At 40.5% G+C, this 16,713-nt stretch overlaps 2 protein-coding genes across 3 annotated transcripts in view; one reads left to right on the top strand and one right to left on the bottom strand.

Annotated features, from left to right (window-relative positions):
• gpc6b (glypican 6b) overlaps window positions 1–3,742 on the top strand; it is a 118,786-nt gene extending 115,044 nt beyond the window's left edge. For both annotated transcript variants that reach the window (XM_024004643.2, XM_024004649.2), the window contains 2 exons: window positions 679–854; window positions 1,141–3,742. In XM_024004643.2, the coding sequence (XP_023860411.1) occupies window positions 679–854; window positions 1,141–1,358 (394 nt within the window). In that variant the 3' untranslated portion in view covers window positions 1,359–3,742. The remainder of the gene's footprint in view (window positions 1–678; window positions 855–1,140) is intronic.
• Window positions 3,743–4,598: 856 nt separating this feature from the next.
• On the bottom strand, window positions 4,599–16,713 carry LOC139022465 (L-dopachrome tautomerase-like). The gene is made up of 8 exons (XM_024004623.2): window positions 16,206–16,713; window positions 14,678–14,977; window positions 14,025–14,125; window positions 13,766–13,932; window positions 7,329–7,514; window positions 7,061–7,202; window positions 5,625–5,826; window positions 4,599–5,481 (listed from the first exon to the last, which is right to left on the bottom strand). The coding sequence occupies exons 1-8, from the start codon at window positions 16,492–16,494 to the stop codon at window positions 5,309–5,311; spliced, it is 1,560 nt and encodes a 519-aa protein (XP_023860391.1). The 5' UTR covers window positions 16,495–16,713; the 3' UTR covers window positions 4,599–5,308.

Raw genomic sequence — 16,713 nt, 5'->3', positions numbered from 1 at the left:
AGTAGAGCATTGCAGTAGTCTAACCTAGAAGTGGCAAAAGCATGGATACATTTTTCTGCATCATTAGACTCACCTGGACTCCATTACCTTCCTGATTACCTTCCCTATATGTCACTCCCTCTGGTTCCTTCCCCAGGCATTATTGTTTCTGTTCCTGTGTCATGTGTGTGCGTTGTTCGTGTTTCTTATTTTGTATTATGTTGTGTTTATTTATTTAAACACTCACTCCCTGAACCCGACTCTCAGCGCACATCGTTACACTGACAAACACAGCTCTAGCTCTGCCACCTTTCACCGCAGATGCAGAAGGCTGATTTCTGTGGACTGAGACGCAGCCCATGCAAAAAAATATCTCTAGCTTAAACAGATGGATTTTGATGGGGATTTTTGTATTATGTAAATTTGACTTCCGCGGGGCTGCGGAAATTGTAGGCTAAGGGTTAATGAGGCTGTCGAGTGTCATTAACCGCTCTGGCATTACTCTCGTTCACCCCAGTGTGTTGCTCCAATGTTACACATGAAATGTTCTGCTAATTGCCTAATGAATTGGTTTCTCTCAGTGTGCTTAAGACATGATTTCTATCAAAAACAGTTCCAGGGGATTTCAGTGGTAACTATGGTAACTCTCTTTTTAGTACATATGAAATTAAGTCATCTTCTTTTTGTCCTGCCTGGCAGGTATTTCCCAGAGGTTATGAAAGACGGATTGACCAATCAGGTGAATAACCCGGAAGTGGGCGTGGACATCACCAGGCCGGACACGTTCATTCGCCAGCAGATCATGGCTCTGAGAGTGATGACAAACAAGTTAAAAAATGCCTACAATGGCAATGATATCTACTTTCAAGACTCAAGTAAGTAACTCCACACATTTTGTTAAATATATATTATATTGTTAAGAAATACTGTAGCTATACAGTTTTTCCCAGTATACCTACTGTGCAAGTATAGAAGTTTTTGTTTTTTGTTTTTATACTTCACCTTTTCATGTTCAAAAAATGCAGTAATTATTTCTAAATTCATGTGATCACTTCAACGTTGAAAGTGTATTTGATAAATAGTCCTCTCTCTGTCAGTTACTTTCTCTGTATATTTATTGACTGCGTACTGTGCCCTCTGTGTTCCTGTGCTGTTGTCCAGGTGATGAGGGCAGTGGCTCAGGCAGTGGCAGCGGCTGCACGGAGACCTGCGTCACTGAGTTTGACTTTGCCAGCACCGAGGCCCCGGTGGTGGGAGCGGACCGGAGCGGGAGCGGCCCGGTGGAGGATTCAGCAGCAGCCACACATCCTTCCCCCTCAGCAGCCCTGCTGGCCAGCCTGGCCCTCTCAGTCCTGGCACTGCACAGGCTATGGAGATAATGCTGGGGGAACTCACCCAACGTGGACAGAAGGATCTCTCTCTACGGTGTGTTTTTCTACTCAAGCAGACTGGAGCTACAGTCAAGCAGACAGTATTCAGGCAGCCTTGGCCTCTCGGATAGGTAGAGGGGTCTTCTCTGCTCTGGAGACAGCAGTCATGCATCCTGGATCCCCCTTCCTCCTCCTAAAGTGTCTGGTCATTGGTGCCATCCTTAGGCAGGACTTCACATGACTCCCGTCACTCCAAAATAGAAACAGATGATCCACCGTCAAACATTGTTCAAGAAGGACAAAGGAATTACTTTTTTCTGGCATAAGGCAGATGTTATTAGGTCTCCATGAGAAGAAGTAATTGCACTTTTGGTCAATTTTTTTTATGCTATAGAAGATTATTATGTTGTACCACTGTGAGATTGTGGAGAGGATGCACCAAGAGGTGATCAGAAGTTAGAACTAGAACATGTCTACTATGGTGTAAGGTGATCTCAGCTGGCAGGTACTTTACTTGTTGACAGGTCAGCAGTGCATTTCTTCATTCACAAAACAAACCCGAATTCCCCAAAATCACAGAAAAATACCATAGATACAGTATGGCTTTCACATTAATTGTTGATTTCTTCCTTGGTTCATCTGCTTTAAATATTATTGAATATTTTTCTACATTGACAGGAAATGATACATATGAAACATGTTTAATGTTAATCAGGTAAAGTAAGATATTGTATAACTCATACACTATATATACGAAAGTATGTGGACATCCCTTCAAATTAGTGGATTTGGCTATTTCAGCCACATCCATCGCTGACAGGTGTATAAAATCGAGCACACAGCCATGCAATCGTCATAGACAAACATTGGCAGTAGAATGGCCTTACCGAAGAGCTCAGTTTGTCAAATTTCTGCTCTGCTAGAGCTGCCCCGGTCAACTGTAAGTTCTGTTATTGTGAAGTGGAAACGTCTAGGAGCAACAACCGCTCAGCCGTGAAGTGGTAGGCCGCACAAGCACACAGAACGGGACAGCTGACTGCTGAAGCGCATAGCGCATAAAAATCATCTGTCCACAGTTGCAGCACTCACTACCGAGTTCCAAACTGCCTCTGGAAGCAATGTCAACTCAAGAACTGTTAGTCGGGAGCTTCATGAAATGGGTTTCCATGGCCGAGCAGCTGCACATAAGACTAAGATCACCATGCGCAATACTAAGTGTCGGCTGGAGCGGTGTAAAGCTCGCCCCTCATTGGACTCTGGAGCAATGGAAACGCGTTCTCTGGAGTGATGAATCGCGCTTCACAATCTGGCAGTTTCGACAGACGAATCTGGGTTTGGCAGATGCCAGGAGAACGCTACATGCCCAAATGCATAGTGCCAACTGTAAAGTTTGGTGGAGGAGAAATATTGGTCTGGGGCAGTTTTTCACGGTTCGGGCTAGGCCCCTTAGTTCCAGTGAAGGGAAATCTTAACACTACAGCATACAATGACATTATAGACGATTCTGTGCTTCCAACTTTGTGGCAACAGTTTGGGGAAGGCCCTTTCCTGTTCAGCATGGCAATGCCCCCGTGCACAAAGCAAAGTTCATACAGAAATGGTTTGTCGAGATCGGTGTGGAAGAACTTGACTGGCCTGCACAGAGTCCGGGCCTCAACCCTATCGAACTCCTTTGGGATGAATTGGTGAAATAAATCAAATAAAAATTGGAATGCCGACTGCGAGCCAGACCTAATCGCCCAACATCAGTGCACGACCTCACTAATGCTCTTGTGGCTGAATGGAAGCAAAGGGGGGACCAACTCCATATTAATGCCCATGATTTTGGAATGAGATGTTTGATGAGCAGGTGTCCACATACTTTTGGCCATGTAGTGAATCTAATATAAGTTTTTACCATTTACTGCATTCTGTTGTTTTGAGTGCAGATGTTATCATACCACAAAGAACCTCATCAGAATGATTGCTTTAGGTTATGTTATATGGTGATATCCACTATGTCAGATTTTGCCATAATTGGAGAGAATAAGAGAATGTCCAACCATTTAGAAAGGATCGGCCTGCATTTATTGGTGTGAGGTTATTGAAAGTTTACATAATTTTTTCCCCTTATATTTTTGATATCCTCAGATATTAACCTTTACCTGATAACTCAGGATTGAGATGTTTTTAATGTTAATTCAACTTTTTTTGAACTGCACATGCTTAACTTCATAAGCATATGTTCATCTAGTGTTTTCATTACCTGCAATGTGATGTCTAACTTCCCATCTGTCATTATGAAGGCAAATTTAGATACAGTAAGACACCATGTTCTAACAATTCTAGCAAGCACTTCTTATGAACTCAGCTGAGGCCCTCAGATTTCAAGATTTCCAACATTTATTGACAAGATCATTAATTAATCCGTTTTATGGAAGATAAATGTGCAGTTAAAGTTAATGCTAAGTGAGCTAATGTCAACATCTGTATTTAACTGTACCCACTAATGTCTTTATAATTCACAAGTAGATCTGACGAAATTTCAGTACACATAACATTGATTCAAACCAAATGTTGTTTATATGTAGTTATTCATTCATTACTAAAAACAAGAGAGAACGAATGAGGATCAAGAGGAGGTGTCAAATTGTAGTAGGTAAAAACATAGCACATTGAAGACAAAAAAAGGCCAAAAGCAAAAAAGGCCCCTTCATTTATCTCTGGCGCCTGAGTGGTTCTGTGTGCAGAGACAGGCTCAAAGCCGACTACAGCCACCTGTGAAATGAGAATCTTAGAAGGTGGAGAGTGTCTAGACAGGGTTGAATGCTCCAGTGAGGATAGGCAGTAGAGCGTACCTACAGAGACTGGGAAAGGATTGGCATTACTGAAGGGGGCGTACTGTATTTCCCCCCTCAAATGCTAGCCAACAAAACCAGCCTCAAGTAGTATGGTGTTCTCAGAGGGCCGGCCGGTCAACTCAGTAAACCATGAAGGCCAGCTAAGCTAAGCATACATATCAAGGGCGTTAGCCAGTATTTTATTAATATCCTTCAGCTCTTATTATCATCTCTTATTGGCCTTGTTGCAGCATATCATTTGTGAGCTTGCTTCGTTGCCTCTTGATAAACCAGTATTAGTGTTCACCTTGGCAAATGATGATGATGATGTGCAAGATAATGGAGAACAAACATTTTTGTCTCTTTGTCAGTGTGTCCTTAAAATAAGATTCTTTATTATGAATAATGATCTCGCAGGATGCAGATTAGATTTGTTTGTATTATTGCACTTTTAATGGTCATATTTGTCTTATATTTTGTCTAGTACTGTATGTTCATGGATCAGCAAAAGTCATGTAAAAAACGAATGTTTCAGAAACCTTATTCATCAACATTTCATACAATCAAATGCATTCTATTGTAACAAAAAAAATACGATCATGATAATATCTTGCTTGGAGTTGGAAAACAGTTTCAAGCCAATAAGGTTGATGATCTAGTTAACATAAAGACCGTACAAACAAATATGCCTTACAGTTTTTTAATGCAATTAAAATGGTTGCATATGTGTTTTGTTACTCTTTCATGCAAATAAATATTTGTTAAAAAGATAATATAGCTTTGCAATTTTTGAAAATGTTATTTAATTATAATTTTTTTATCGATAAATTATAATATTTTCTTCAGTTAGGGACAAAAACTGGATAATGTCAATCTTAGGTAATAATGGATACAGTATAGGTGACAATATCATCATATTATTAAATAATTTCACATAAACAAATGTCCTACTGTAAGCTCTGTTATTTTTTTAAACAGAACAAGAACATGGTTAAAGAAGAAGCAAAGCACTAATACATTGTACTGTAAATTCCCATCAACAATGTCTGGTTTGACAGAGCGCGAGTAATTTAGTACTGAGGTACATTTCAACATGAGAAGCAACAAGGATATTAACCCAAAGTGTACAGTACATACTGTTTAGGCTTCCTCTGTGTACTTTTTGTTGGTGAACTGTGCATTGATAAGGGGTTCAAAGCCACGTTTCCTGCGCTGCTGCAAGTAGAGGACCAAGACAAGTAGAAGAACCAGGAGACCCAGGAAAACACCGCCCAGAGTGGACCCCAGCACAAACACAAATCCACTGTCCGAAGCTGAGGAAGGGATATAGGAAGAGAGATTTAATTCAAACAAGACCTTTATGAGAGCTTTCTTATTTCATTTTGACCTGATAATAAAATAAGAAAAAGTTGATGACGATTCATTTTATTGCAAAGACGACTGCGAAATCACTAACCATCCAGTTCAATGGCATAAGAATATCCCAATTGATCAGAAGCCACGTAAATCTCTTCATTGGTCACAGGAGGGAAGAATGGCACCATGTTGTAATCTCTGTTGTGACCAATGGGGGCCATCTCATCGGGGAAACTGGAGTTTGGTGGAACAGATTTCCTCATCCACTCATCAAAAATGGCATCAGTGAAAGCATGGAGCACCTTTAAAGAGACAGAGAGTTATGTCATTTTAAAACATTTGGTAACACTTTAAATTAAGTTGCCAACACTACATCAAATTTCCCTTTATTACTAAGTAACTGCACAGTATTAACTGTAGTAACAATAAAGTAACCACATAGTCATTGCTATGCATTTACATTGTAATAGGGTTTAGCGGTATCAGGTATTACACAATTGGAACAAGGACTGTGTAATTCCACATCCACTTGCTGAAGGTTATCCCACATGGAAAAGTATTCATGTTATCCCACACGTTATTGTTCCACTATGTAACTACTGTTTTGTAATTACACATTTGAAAGTCCCCTGTGAATTACAATGTTAATAGTTAGTCAAACCAAAATATGACCTTGTTACATGTAACTACACTGCCATCAAATTCAAGTGTAATTCCAGGGTTGATACCATCTTGATCTAATGATGTAAATAGACTAGGACATGAGAGGCTGTTACATGCTAACCACATAGTAATGAAATGCATTATTACCTACTGGGTTTCCCTTCACATTAAGTAGCTTGGTCCTGGCTGGGTACATGATAATTACAAGTGTATCCCATTCAACTACGTTCTTCTTACATTACTTTTTATTCGGTATAACCTTAGAAGCAGGTAATAACACAGACAAAAATGTATTTAAAATAGCCAGTAGTTAATGAGAGGGTGTGCCTTGTTACAATTGTTGTTACTAGGTCTTAGCCTATTTACACAATTACATCAAGACGGTATCAACGCTGGGATTACCTGTGGATTTGATGGTAGTGGCACTGTATAGTATAGTAACAAGGTCATATATTGGTTCAAGTTATTAAAATGATCATTCACAGGTGACTTTCAAACGGGTTATAGCAAAACTAGTTGCATAGTGGAACAAGAAAATATTTAATAACATCAGTGGGATAACCTTCAGCAAGTGGATGTGTAATTACAAAGTCCGTGTTCTAATTGTGTAATAACTTAAACCGCTATAACTCTAGTATCATGTAAATACATAGTAACTACTATGTTGTTATTACAGTTATTACAGTTAACTACACTACTATGTGTAGTTACATAGTAATAGGGACAACTTAATATAAGGTGATATCAAACATTTAAGCATCTTCTGCACAGAAAATGGCTAACTACAAAATAGTTTACTTTATCCCACATGACAGTCAAATACAATACTGCAATACATGGACTCTTAAGCAATTGTACAAACTAGATCATTACTAGAAAGATTGGGTCATTGGCTGCAGAGTGAGACAGAGCACTGGTTCCATTGAGGAAGGAGTGGACCAGGTTGTGCAGGTTGTCCACTGAGGAGTCAAGCTCTGCCTCGCCATCTGGCTTGTCATAGCCTTCAAGAGAATTCCTGTATAGAAAACAAATTACAGTTGGAAGTCAGAAACAATGCAATTTAGACAGATTACTCAACGTTACTTTATTGGATAATACCATATGTGTAAAGTCCCAGGTCAGTGTCAGTAGATTAGGTCACCTGAAGCTGAAGGTAGAGTTAGTGTAGAAGGGGGCGTTGTCAAAGTCTCTGATGTTTAAACAGCTCCTGACATCATTCATGGTGGGCAGACTCATGTCGGTCCCCGCGCCACCCAGCTGACCTCTCCTAATGCTCCCCTCACTGGTCCCATTACAGAGAGTGACCAGGCGGTTATATTCATCCAGGCTGGGGGGGAGGGGGGGAAATTCAAGCAACATTTTAGGACAGTGAGTCTGGTACAAAATACATGATGAAAATGTACCCAGTAGTATCAAAACCATCATAGGCCCACAAAGCATAAACGGCACAGGTATAGTACATACAGGGCATGGTTTCCCAGACATGGATTAAGCCTAGTCCTTTACTTTCAATGAAACTTTTTAATTGAACATGCTTTTTAGTCCAGGACTAGGTTTTGGGCTACATTCAATCCGATTGACATAGCGTTGTTTTGGCGGTGTCGAAGGTGGAACTACTTTAGATCTGTCAAATCCACAAGTGTCTCGTTGCGTTATCGCAGAGGCTGCCATTGGATGCAACAAAACCACACTCGACTATAATCTGACAAATTCCATGCAGCCCACAGTTACACGTTAGATTCATAGGCATAAATCCGCCCAGCCAAATGAACATATAAACATGCGTTAGCCTAACCATTGGTGACTCTACCTGTTTAGCTAAAAAATATATAATATATATATATACATTACCGTTCAAAAGTTTGGGGTCACTTAGAAATGTCCTTGTTTTTGAAATGCCCATTAAAATAACTTCAAATTGATCAGAAATACAGTATAGACATTGTTAATGTTGTAAATGACTATTGTAGCTGGAAACGGACAGTTTTTTAATGGAATATCTACATAGGCGTATAGAGGCCCATTATCAGCAACCATCACTCCTGTGTTCCAATAGCACGTTGTGTTAGCTAATCGATAATTTATCGATAATTTATCGTTTTAAAAGGCAATTTGATCATCAGAAAATAGTTTTGCAATTATGTTAGCACAGCTGAAAACTGTTGTTCTGATTAAAGAATAAATAAAACTGGCCTTGTTTAGACTAGTTGAGTATCTGGAGCATCAGCATTTGTGGATTCGATTACAGGCTCAAAATGGCCTAGGAACAAAGAACTGTCTTCTGAAACTTGTCAGTCTATTCTTGTTCTGAGAAATGAAGGCTATTCCATGTGAGAAATTGCCAGGAAACTGAAGATCTTGTACAACGCTGTGTACTACTCCCTTCACAGAACAGCGCAAACTGGCTCTAACCAGAATAGAAAGAGGAGTGGGAGGCCCCGGTGCACAACTGAGCAAGAGGACAAGTACATTGGAGTGTCTAGTTTGAGAAACCGACGCCTCACAAGTCCTCAACTGGCAGCTTCATTAAATAGTACACGCAAAATACCAGTCTCAATGTCAACAGTGAAGAAGCGACTCCGGGATGCTGGTGCAATTTAGATTTTGGCCACTAGATGGCAGCAGTGTATGTGCAAAGTTTTAGACTGATTCAATGAACCTTTGCATTCTGTTCAAAACGTTGTATCCAGTCTGCCCAAATGTGCCTAATTGGTTTATTGATACATTTTCAAGGTCATAACTGTGCACTCTCCTCAAACAATAGCACGGTATTATGTCACTGTAATAGCTACTGTGCAGTTAGATTAACAATAATTTAAGCTTTCTGCCCAGATATGTCTGTGTCCTGGGAAATGTTCTTGTTGCTTACAACCTCATGCTAATCACATTAGCCTACGTTAGCTCTACAATCCCGTAGTGGTTTACAGCTTCTACCCCCAAGCCATAAGACTGCTGAACAGCTAATCAAATGGCTACCCGGACTATTTTCATTGACCCCCACTCCTTTTTTTACGCTGCTGCTACTCACTGTTCATTATCTATGCATAGTCACTTTACCACTACCTACACGTACGTGTACAAATTATCTCAATTACCTCAACTAACCTGTACCCCCGCACATTGACTCGGTACCCCCTGTATATAGCCTTGTTATTGTTATTTGATTTGATTTGTCTCACCCTACAAATTTGGTCCCTCTCCCCCTCAGAACTTCCCCAAATCTCACACATCCCTGGGTTGCTCTTCTTTTCAGTTAGCTGCAGCTAGCTACTGGAATGAGGTGCAAAAAATACTCAAACTGGACAGTGACAGTTTTATCTCTATCTCTACATTCAAAGACTCAATCATGGACACTCTTACTGACACTTGCGGCTGCTTCGCGTGATGTATTGTTGTCTCTACCTTTATGACCTTTGTGCTGTTGACTGTGCCCAACAATGTTTGTACCATGTTTGTGTTGCTACCATGTTGCGCTGCTGCCATGTTGTATCGCTACCATGTTGTTGCCATGTTGGCACGAACCATGTTCTGTATTCTGTCGCTGTCCATTTCAAAAGTGCTGAACAAATAGGCATATTGTCCATCTGAGTTTGTTCATTAGTCTTAATCGATATTACAGCTTGTCTCTTATCTGTAGAGGTGCGTGGGTAAAATCACTGGGGAAGCCAAGCCCCCCCCCCCCCCCCCCCCCCCCAAAAAAAGCCATATTACAACCTATGTGTTGAGATAATTGCGTTGTTTCTCTATAACCTGTTTATTCATATGCCTTGCCACCATGATATATGGGCCTAACGACAATCCATTCAACCACACCTTTGTTTTATCACAAAACTGGATAGCAACCTCTGTCCATAATGCATATTGCATGTGCAGTAAGAGACATTTACATGACCTACAGCATGGTCAAGCAAGTTAATGTTTCCGACATTTTCGGACCACTAAACAACTATTGATTTAGAACCACAGAGAGTTACCAGGGATTGTGAAGAGACACAGGCACAGAGACACATTCACATGATAAGACAAGCACTCTACACACGTACACATGGATGTTGTATTGTAAATATCTGATAGTGGAGTAGTGGCCTGAGGGAAAAACATAAATGTATTGGGTAAAGTGTTATGAAATGTAATGTCATGTAATATTTTAAACTGTATATAACTGCCTTAAGGTTGCTGGACCCAACGAATAGCAGTTTCTGCCTTGGCAGCAGCTAACCCGGATCCTTAATAAATACAAACACAAATATTGCAAGTTGCAAAGACTGCCTCCACTATTTCAGCACCATTTCAACTTCAACATCATAAAATCACCTCTGCTTAGTCTAATGACAACTAAAAGATACCAGAAACAATTTAGTCCAATCAACGTATGCTAAATATGATGTGGCTGTCCATGGTTCTGATTTCTGTGTGTGTGTGAGAGTGTGTGTGTAGAAAAACATGTTGACTAACCCTACTTGTAGAGAAACGCCAATGTCATCCTCCTCTCCTTCATGTTTATGAAACTGTTTATCATTCTGTCATACAGTACACGCTTTTATTCTTTGTTGTCCTAGGCTACCTAGCTAAAATTCTTACTCGCTAGCCTAACTTCCATTCATGGGCAACATTAATAGTTAACATTAGTATATAGCTACATATTGAACTTCCATCCTCTCAGGCCAGGGGTACAACAATTTATGAATGAATGGTTGGATCAAAATCACCATTATAATCATTGACCAGTACGGAGAATTAAGTAAAACCACAAGTCCAAATCTCTATCTCCATCCATGGCTAATTTAAGAAGGGGACAATTTTAGCTAGCTGACTAGCTAGCCACCGGATGACAACAACACAATGAGATGCAACAATTCAAGTCAATGACGTATGCTCTAAATGGGATTCGATAGGTGTGACGTCAAATCCAAGCTGGCTTCCCTTGACACTTTTTTTTGGTGCTTGTATACTATTTTTATGAAGGGAGGTCAGATGCTCGCTGGCTTACCTAGACTTCAATGCAACGGGCGGCAACAATTCAATTGGACCACATAGCGTCCGATAGATGGCCTATACGTAGAGAAACAAAGGGGCGCTGTTTCGCTCGCTCAGATGCTTTCTCTTGTGAGATACATTCAGCCTCTTGTGAATTGAAAGAAAATTATGAAACACAGAGAAACAAAATACATTTTTACATTTGGTAGATTTTTGGGGGAAGCCTGGCTTCCCTTGGCATCCATGAATACACACCACTGCTTCTTATCTGCACATCGTTCCCTTATGCCATACTTGTTACATCTCAATTGCGATATTGCTTACAGTGCATTCGGAAAGTGTTCTGACCCTTTCCCTTTTTCCACATTTTGTTACATTACAGACTTATTCAAAAAATGATTAAATAAAACAATTTCCTCGTCAATCTACACACAATACTCCATAATTACAAAGTGAAAAACAGGTTTAGAAATGTTATCAAATTAAATAAAAACAAAAATACTTTATTTACATAAATATTCAGACCCTTTGCTATGAGACTCGAAAACTAGCTCGAGTGCATCCTATAGATGTTTCTACAACATTGATTGTAGTCTCCCTGTGGAAAATTCTAATGATTGGACATGATTTGGAAAGACACACCTGTCTATATAAGGTCTCGCAGTTGACAGTGTATGTCAGAGCAAAAACCAAGCCATGAAGTCGAAGGGTACCAAAAAAAACTTCCACCATCCCTACAGTGAAGCATGGTGGTGGCAGCATCATGCTGTGGGGATGTTTTTTAGTGGCAGGGACTGGGAGACTAGTCAAGATCGAGGGAAAGATGAACGGAGCAAAGAACAGAGAGATCCTTGATGAAAACCATAGCGCTCAGGACCTCAGAATGGGGTGAAGGTTCACCTTCCAACAGGACAACGACCCTAAGCACACAGCCAAGACAACGCAGGAGTGGCTTCGTGACAAGTTTCTGAATGTCCTTGAGTGGCCCAGCCAGAGCCCGGACTTGAACCCAATCGAATATCTCCGGAGAGACCTGAAAATTGTTGTGCAGCGACGCTCCCCATCCAACCCGACAGAGCTTGAGAGGATCTGCAGAGAAGAATGGGAGAAACTCCCCAAATACAGGTGCCAAACGTAGCGTCATACCCAAGACTCAAGGCTGTAATTGCTGCCAAAGCTGCTTCAACAAAGTACTGAATAAAGGGTCTGAATACTTATGTGAATGTGATATTGAAGTTTTTTATTTGTATACATGTGCAAACAAAAAATGATGCTTCGTCATTATGGGGTATTGTTTGTAGATTGATGAGGGGAAAAAACTATTTAATCCATTTTAGAATAAGGCTGTAACGTAACAAAACGTGGAATAAGTCAAGGGGTCTGAATACTTTCTGAATGCACTGTAGTTCTATCTTATTAGTTTCTTATTCCTCATTTTAGGCAATTTTGGAATGATGCATTTCTTTGTTCTGCTTACTTTGTGAGGTATAATTAGTTCATGTGCTTTTCTCCATGAGGAGGGGATACTATAATGTTGTTAGGTCTGTAACCATGTTTGCCAGGAAGTAATAGACCCATGTAATTCCAGTTGATATTGCAAGGGTTGTTTTGTTTGGTATAGGCCTAAGAAAATACTTCAAATGGTAGGCTAACCGTGTATCTCTCGCGCACTCTCTCTCTCTCTGTGGGGACTTAAAGAAGAGTAAAGTTAACAGCTCAACATCTTGCTGAATTTATCTGAACTAACGCCTACCTGAATTTCTATTTTGAAAGTGCTGAGCGAAGGCCTACCTCGTCGCAGCTTGTTTGCTTGCACTTGCTTATACTTTGAGCGTAGTTTTAGTGACATAAGAACAGATATTATGAATCTACTGAACATAAATGTAATAATGTTTGTGCATGGTTTAAAAGTCAAAACCGATGTCGGCATTAGATATTATTGAAGGAGAATGCAGTTTTTATCGAGTCACACAAATCCACAAGGAGTCAGTAGAAACCATATTTATTTAAGCAAGTCAGCCATATCAGCCATTGTTTTTTAAAAAGGCTGTAAATGCTGCCAGATGAGGCTACGCTGATAGCCAGATGTAGCGGTAATAAAGATTCATTCCATGATGCTGAAAAGAAAGCTCATCTGTCGGGACAGATTTATGTAGGCTCTAACCGTTTGTGGGCACCGTTTGTCACCGTTATAGTTTAACTAATGTATTGTTTAGTGTTGTGTTGTGTAGTGGATTTGCTGGCATGGATCTAAAAAAAAAAAGTTTGCCCCACCAAGATTTACATGCTAAAATTGCCACTGAGCCTAACACATCAATGGTTTGATATTTGAGAGTCATTATTTTGAATATCGATAATGGCTGCACTTTCTAGCGCAGGTTTGAACCTCTAACACAGTAGGGATAATAATGAAGTGGTTTGTGACACACAAGAGCAGACGCTCACCGATATGTCAGCTCATACCACAGTTACACCTCCAACCCCGCCAAAACAATGGTGGTTAACACTGGTTAACGCACGATCTGATTGAATCCAGGCCTTAATCTGTTTCCGGGTAACCTGCCCACAATGTTTTTAACTCGTTTCTGTCCAAAAACGCACCTGTCGCACACCACCCCCCAATTGGAGAACCTGGACTGGTTACTGATGAGAGAGGGGTTGTCTGGGTTGCGTCCCCCCAGGAGAGAATCTGTGCAGACGTCACACTCAGTCTGCCCTGTGGCAAAGTTCCAGTATGGAACAGCAAAGTTCTCATTGCCAGTCAGTCTCTGCAGAATTGAGGAAAGGTTTACTTTTATTCTCATCAATATTTGAAGCAGTTTTTCACGTCTTTCTCGTCATCATTCAAACCCACTCTTACCTGCAGGTCTCTCTCCAGACTGAGTAGGTGGTATCTGTGCCAGGTGACGAAGGCTGGTCCTTTGTGGGAGAAGTCAATCGCCTTGAAAGGACGACCTGGACCTACAGAGAAACACAAGGTTTTTCATGAGCAACTTCTGAATGTTCTCTTCTGCTATCTATACAATACATGGAGATTGGAGAGTATTATATAAACATATAACTAGTAAATAAGTAACACAGCAAGAGTCATTTATAACATTTGTCTTTCATTTATGTTCCAACCAAGAAGGGATTAGCTTGAAGGTTGAATGTCATTTAATATACACTGAGTGTACAAAACATTAAGAACACCTGCTCTTTCCATGACGTAGACAAGCTATGATCCCTTATTGATGTCGCTTGAAAAATCCACTACAATCAGTGTAGATGAAGGGGAGGAGACAGGTACAAAACATGTTTTTTATGACTTGAGACAATTGAGACATGGATTGTGTATGTGTGCCATTCAGAGTGAATGGGCGAGACAAACTATTTAAATGCCTTTGAACAGGGTATGGTAGTAGGCACTGTTTTATGTCAAGAACTGCAACGCTGCTATATATTTAAATATATTGAAATTACTATTTAATCTATAAATGTATGAAATTATAAAATAATCAATGGGTGTTTTACCTAGAAGTGTGTCTCTGACAGAGTAGTAGTGCTGCCATGTAAAGAAGTCGTAGATTGAGATGTTGGAGAACTGGGGCTGGGTTCCATTGGGCCCCAGCAGGCCCAGCCAGTGCTGTGTGGCAATGACATAGTCTGGGTGGGTGGTCTTCTTGGCCCGGTCCAACACATCCAGAAACTCCTGAAGCTCAGCTGGAGTCAGAGAGTGGATGTTCTTCCTCACCACCGGGGCTTTACGTACGTCACAGTTTGGTCCTGTCCAGCCAAACTTACACTGGCCACAGTCGAAGCCACCAAAGTTACCTAGACACATGAAGGGAATATAGATAAGGTAAATCAAGTATATGGGAACAGTCTAAAATGTGGACCGTTCCATATACTTATGGGGACAGTTCAATTATCACAATTCCCAATTATCCCAATTCCCACCTAAAGCGCAACTCCGCAACTTTTCAACCTCATATTCATTATCTCCAGCACCAAACTAATGTCTACATATGTGAAAATGGCGCATTTCGATGTTTTGCATAAAAAATACAATGTTAAAAGTTCTACCTAATGACGTCATCAACATTTTAGAAATAGTGACATGGGGAGCAAGAAAATGTATTATTTAACCTTTCTTTAAATAGGCATGTCAGTTAATTACTAATTCTTATTTACTACCCCGGCCAAACCTTAACCCGGACGACGCTGGTCCAATTGTGCACAGCCCTATGGGACTCTCAATCACAGCCCTATGGGACTCTCAATGCAGCCTAGAATCAAACCAGGGTCTGTAGTGACACCTCTAGCACTGAGATGCAGTGCCTTAGACCGCTGTGCCACTCGGGAGCCCTCCCCCTAGCTAGAAAATACCCTCCCTCTGGCTAGAAACTCATTGCAGGTTTTGAAATTCCCCGTTTTTCTTACTTTTAATCGTACTATGTCACAGAGAAGCATTTTTTAGGACCTTCTCATCTTATCTCTTTAACCACAGATCATATAAACATTCCGTTTTCATTTGTAGACACTGGTTTGGTGCTAAAGATAATTCATATGTGGATGAAAAGTGGTGAAGTTACCCTTTAGCAATTTTCAATTGTTGTTTTAGGTTCTAATGTGATCCAAACAAAAACCTATATTATTCAATAGTGAACACTGATTTGCTGAAAACATTTACTTAAGACTTAAAGGCGCATTCAGCAGTTGAAACAATAACAAACCCACACCCCGCCCCTGATTCGATAAAAAGCTGAGGGATGGGGCTGGAGAAATGTAACCACTCTCAAATTCATAGACAGAGTTTAACCATGTTTTTAGGCTATATAGTGTTTGTTTATATTAACTTTGTTTACAAACATTGGAGTAAAACAAGCTTATATTTTGGTGTCTGATGGGATACAACAGTTGAACTAAGCTTATGAGGCATTTATAAGTTATTTTCTTCAATAATCAATGGGTACATATCATTAATTTACAATTCCAAAAATGTATGTAGCAACTGCACATTGCCCCTTTAAATGTAACACTTCATTTTAATTTGACTTACCAAAGCACCTGCATGTCCGATTGAAGAATTTGATAGGCCACCTTTCTCGATCATCAACATTTCTCAACCTATACGGTCCGCCCCAGGGTTTGGTACTGACTCTGATGTCGGAGCAGTTTCCTCGTCCAGATAAAGTKCCACAGACATTAGCAGGATCAGAGCCGAGAGCAGGGCAGCACTGCTTTGAGACGATCCCCTCCACCGTGCTGCAGACTCGAGGAAACTGAGCCTCTGTAGAATCGGGCCATGTCACACAACAAACCAAACCTAGCAACAGCGCCTTGATCATCTTCAACACCTCTTGTCCTCTTCTGGCCACTCACAAACCAGTTTGTACACCAGCACACAGCAATTACGTGCTCAATTATTTTCCCCTAAAGGGTATGGAATCACATTTGTAACGCTCCTCAGTTGTGTATTCAACATTTGGCTCCAGTCATAAATGTAATTTCATGAGGGACAGCCTGAGAGAAAGTACACTGTGATCCAGTCAGTCTCAGGAACGTTA

Source organism: Salvelinus sp. IW2-2015, linkage group LG2, assembly GCF_002910315.2.
Source record: "Salvelinus sp. IW2-2015 linkage group LG2, ASM291031v2, whole genome shotgun sequence".
NCBI lineage: Eukaryota > Metazoa > Chordata > Actinopteri > Salmoniformes > Salmonidae > Salvelinus > Salvelinus sp. IW2-2015.
Note: the sequence above shows the minus strand (reverse complement) of the source record. Positions and strands in the feature narration are given on the sequence as shown.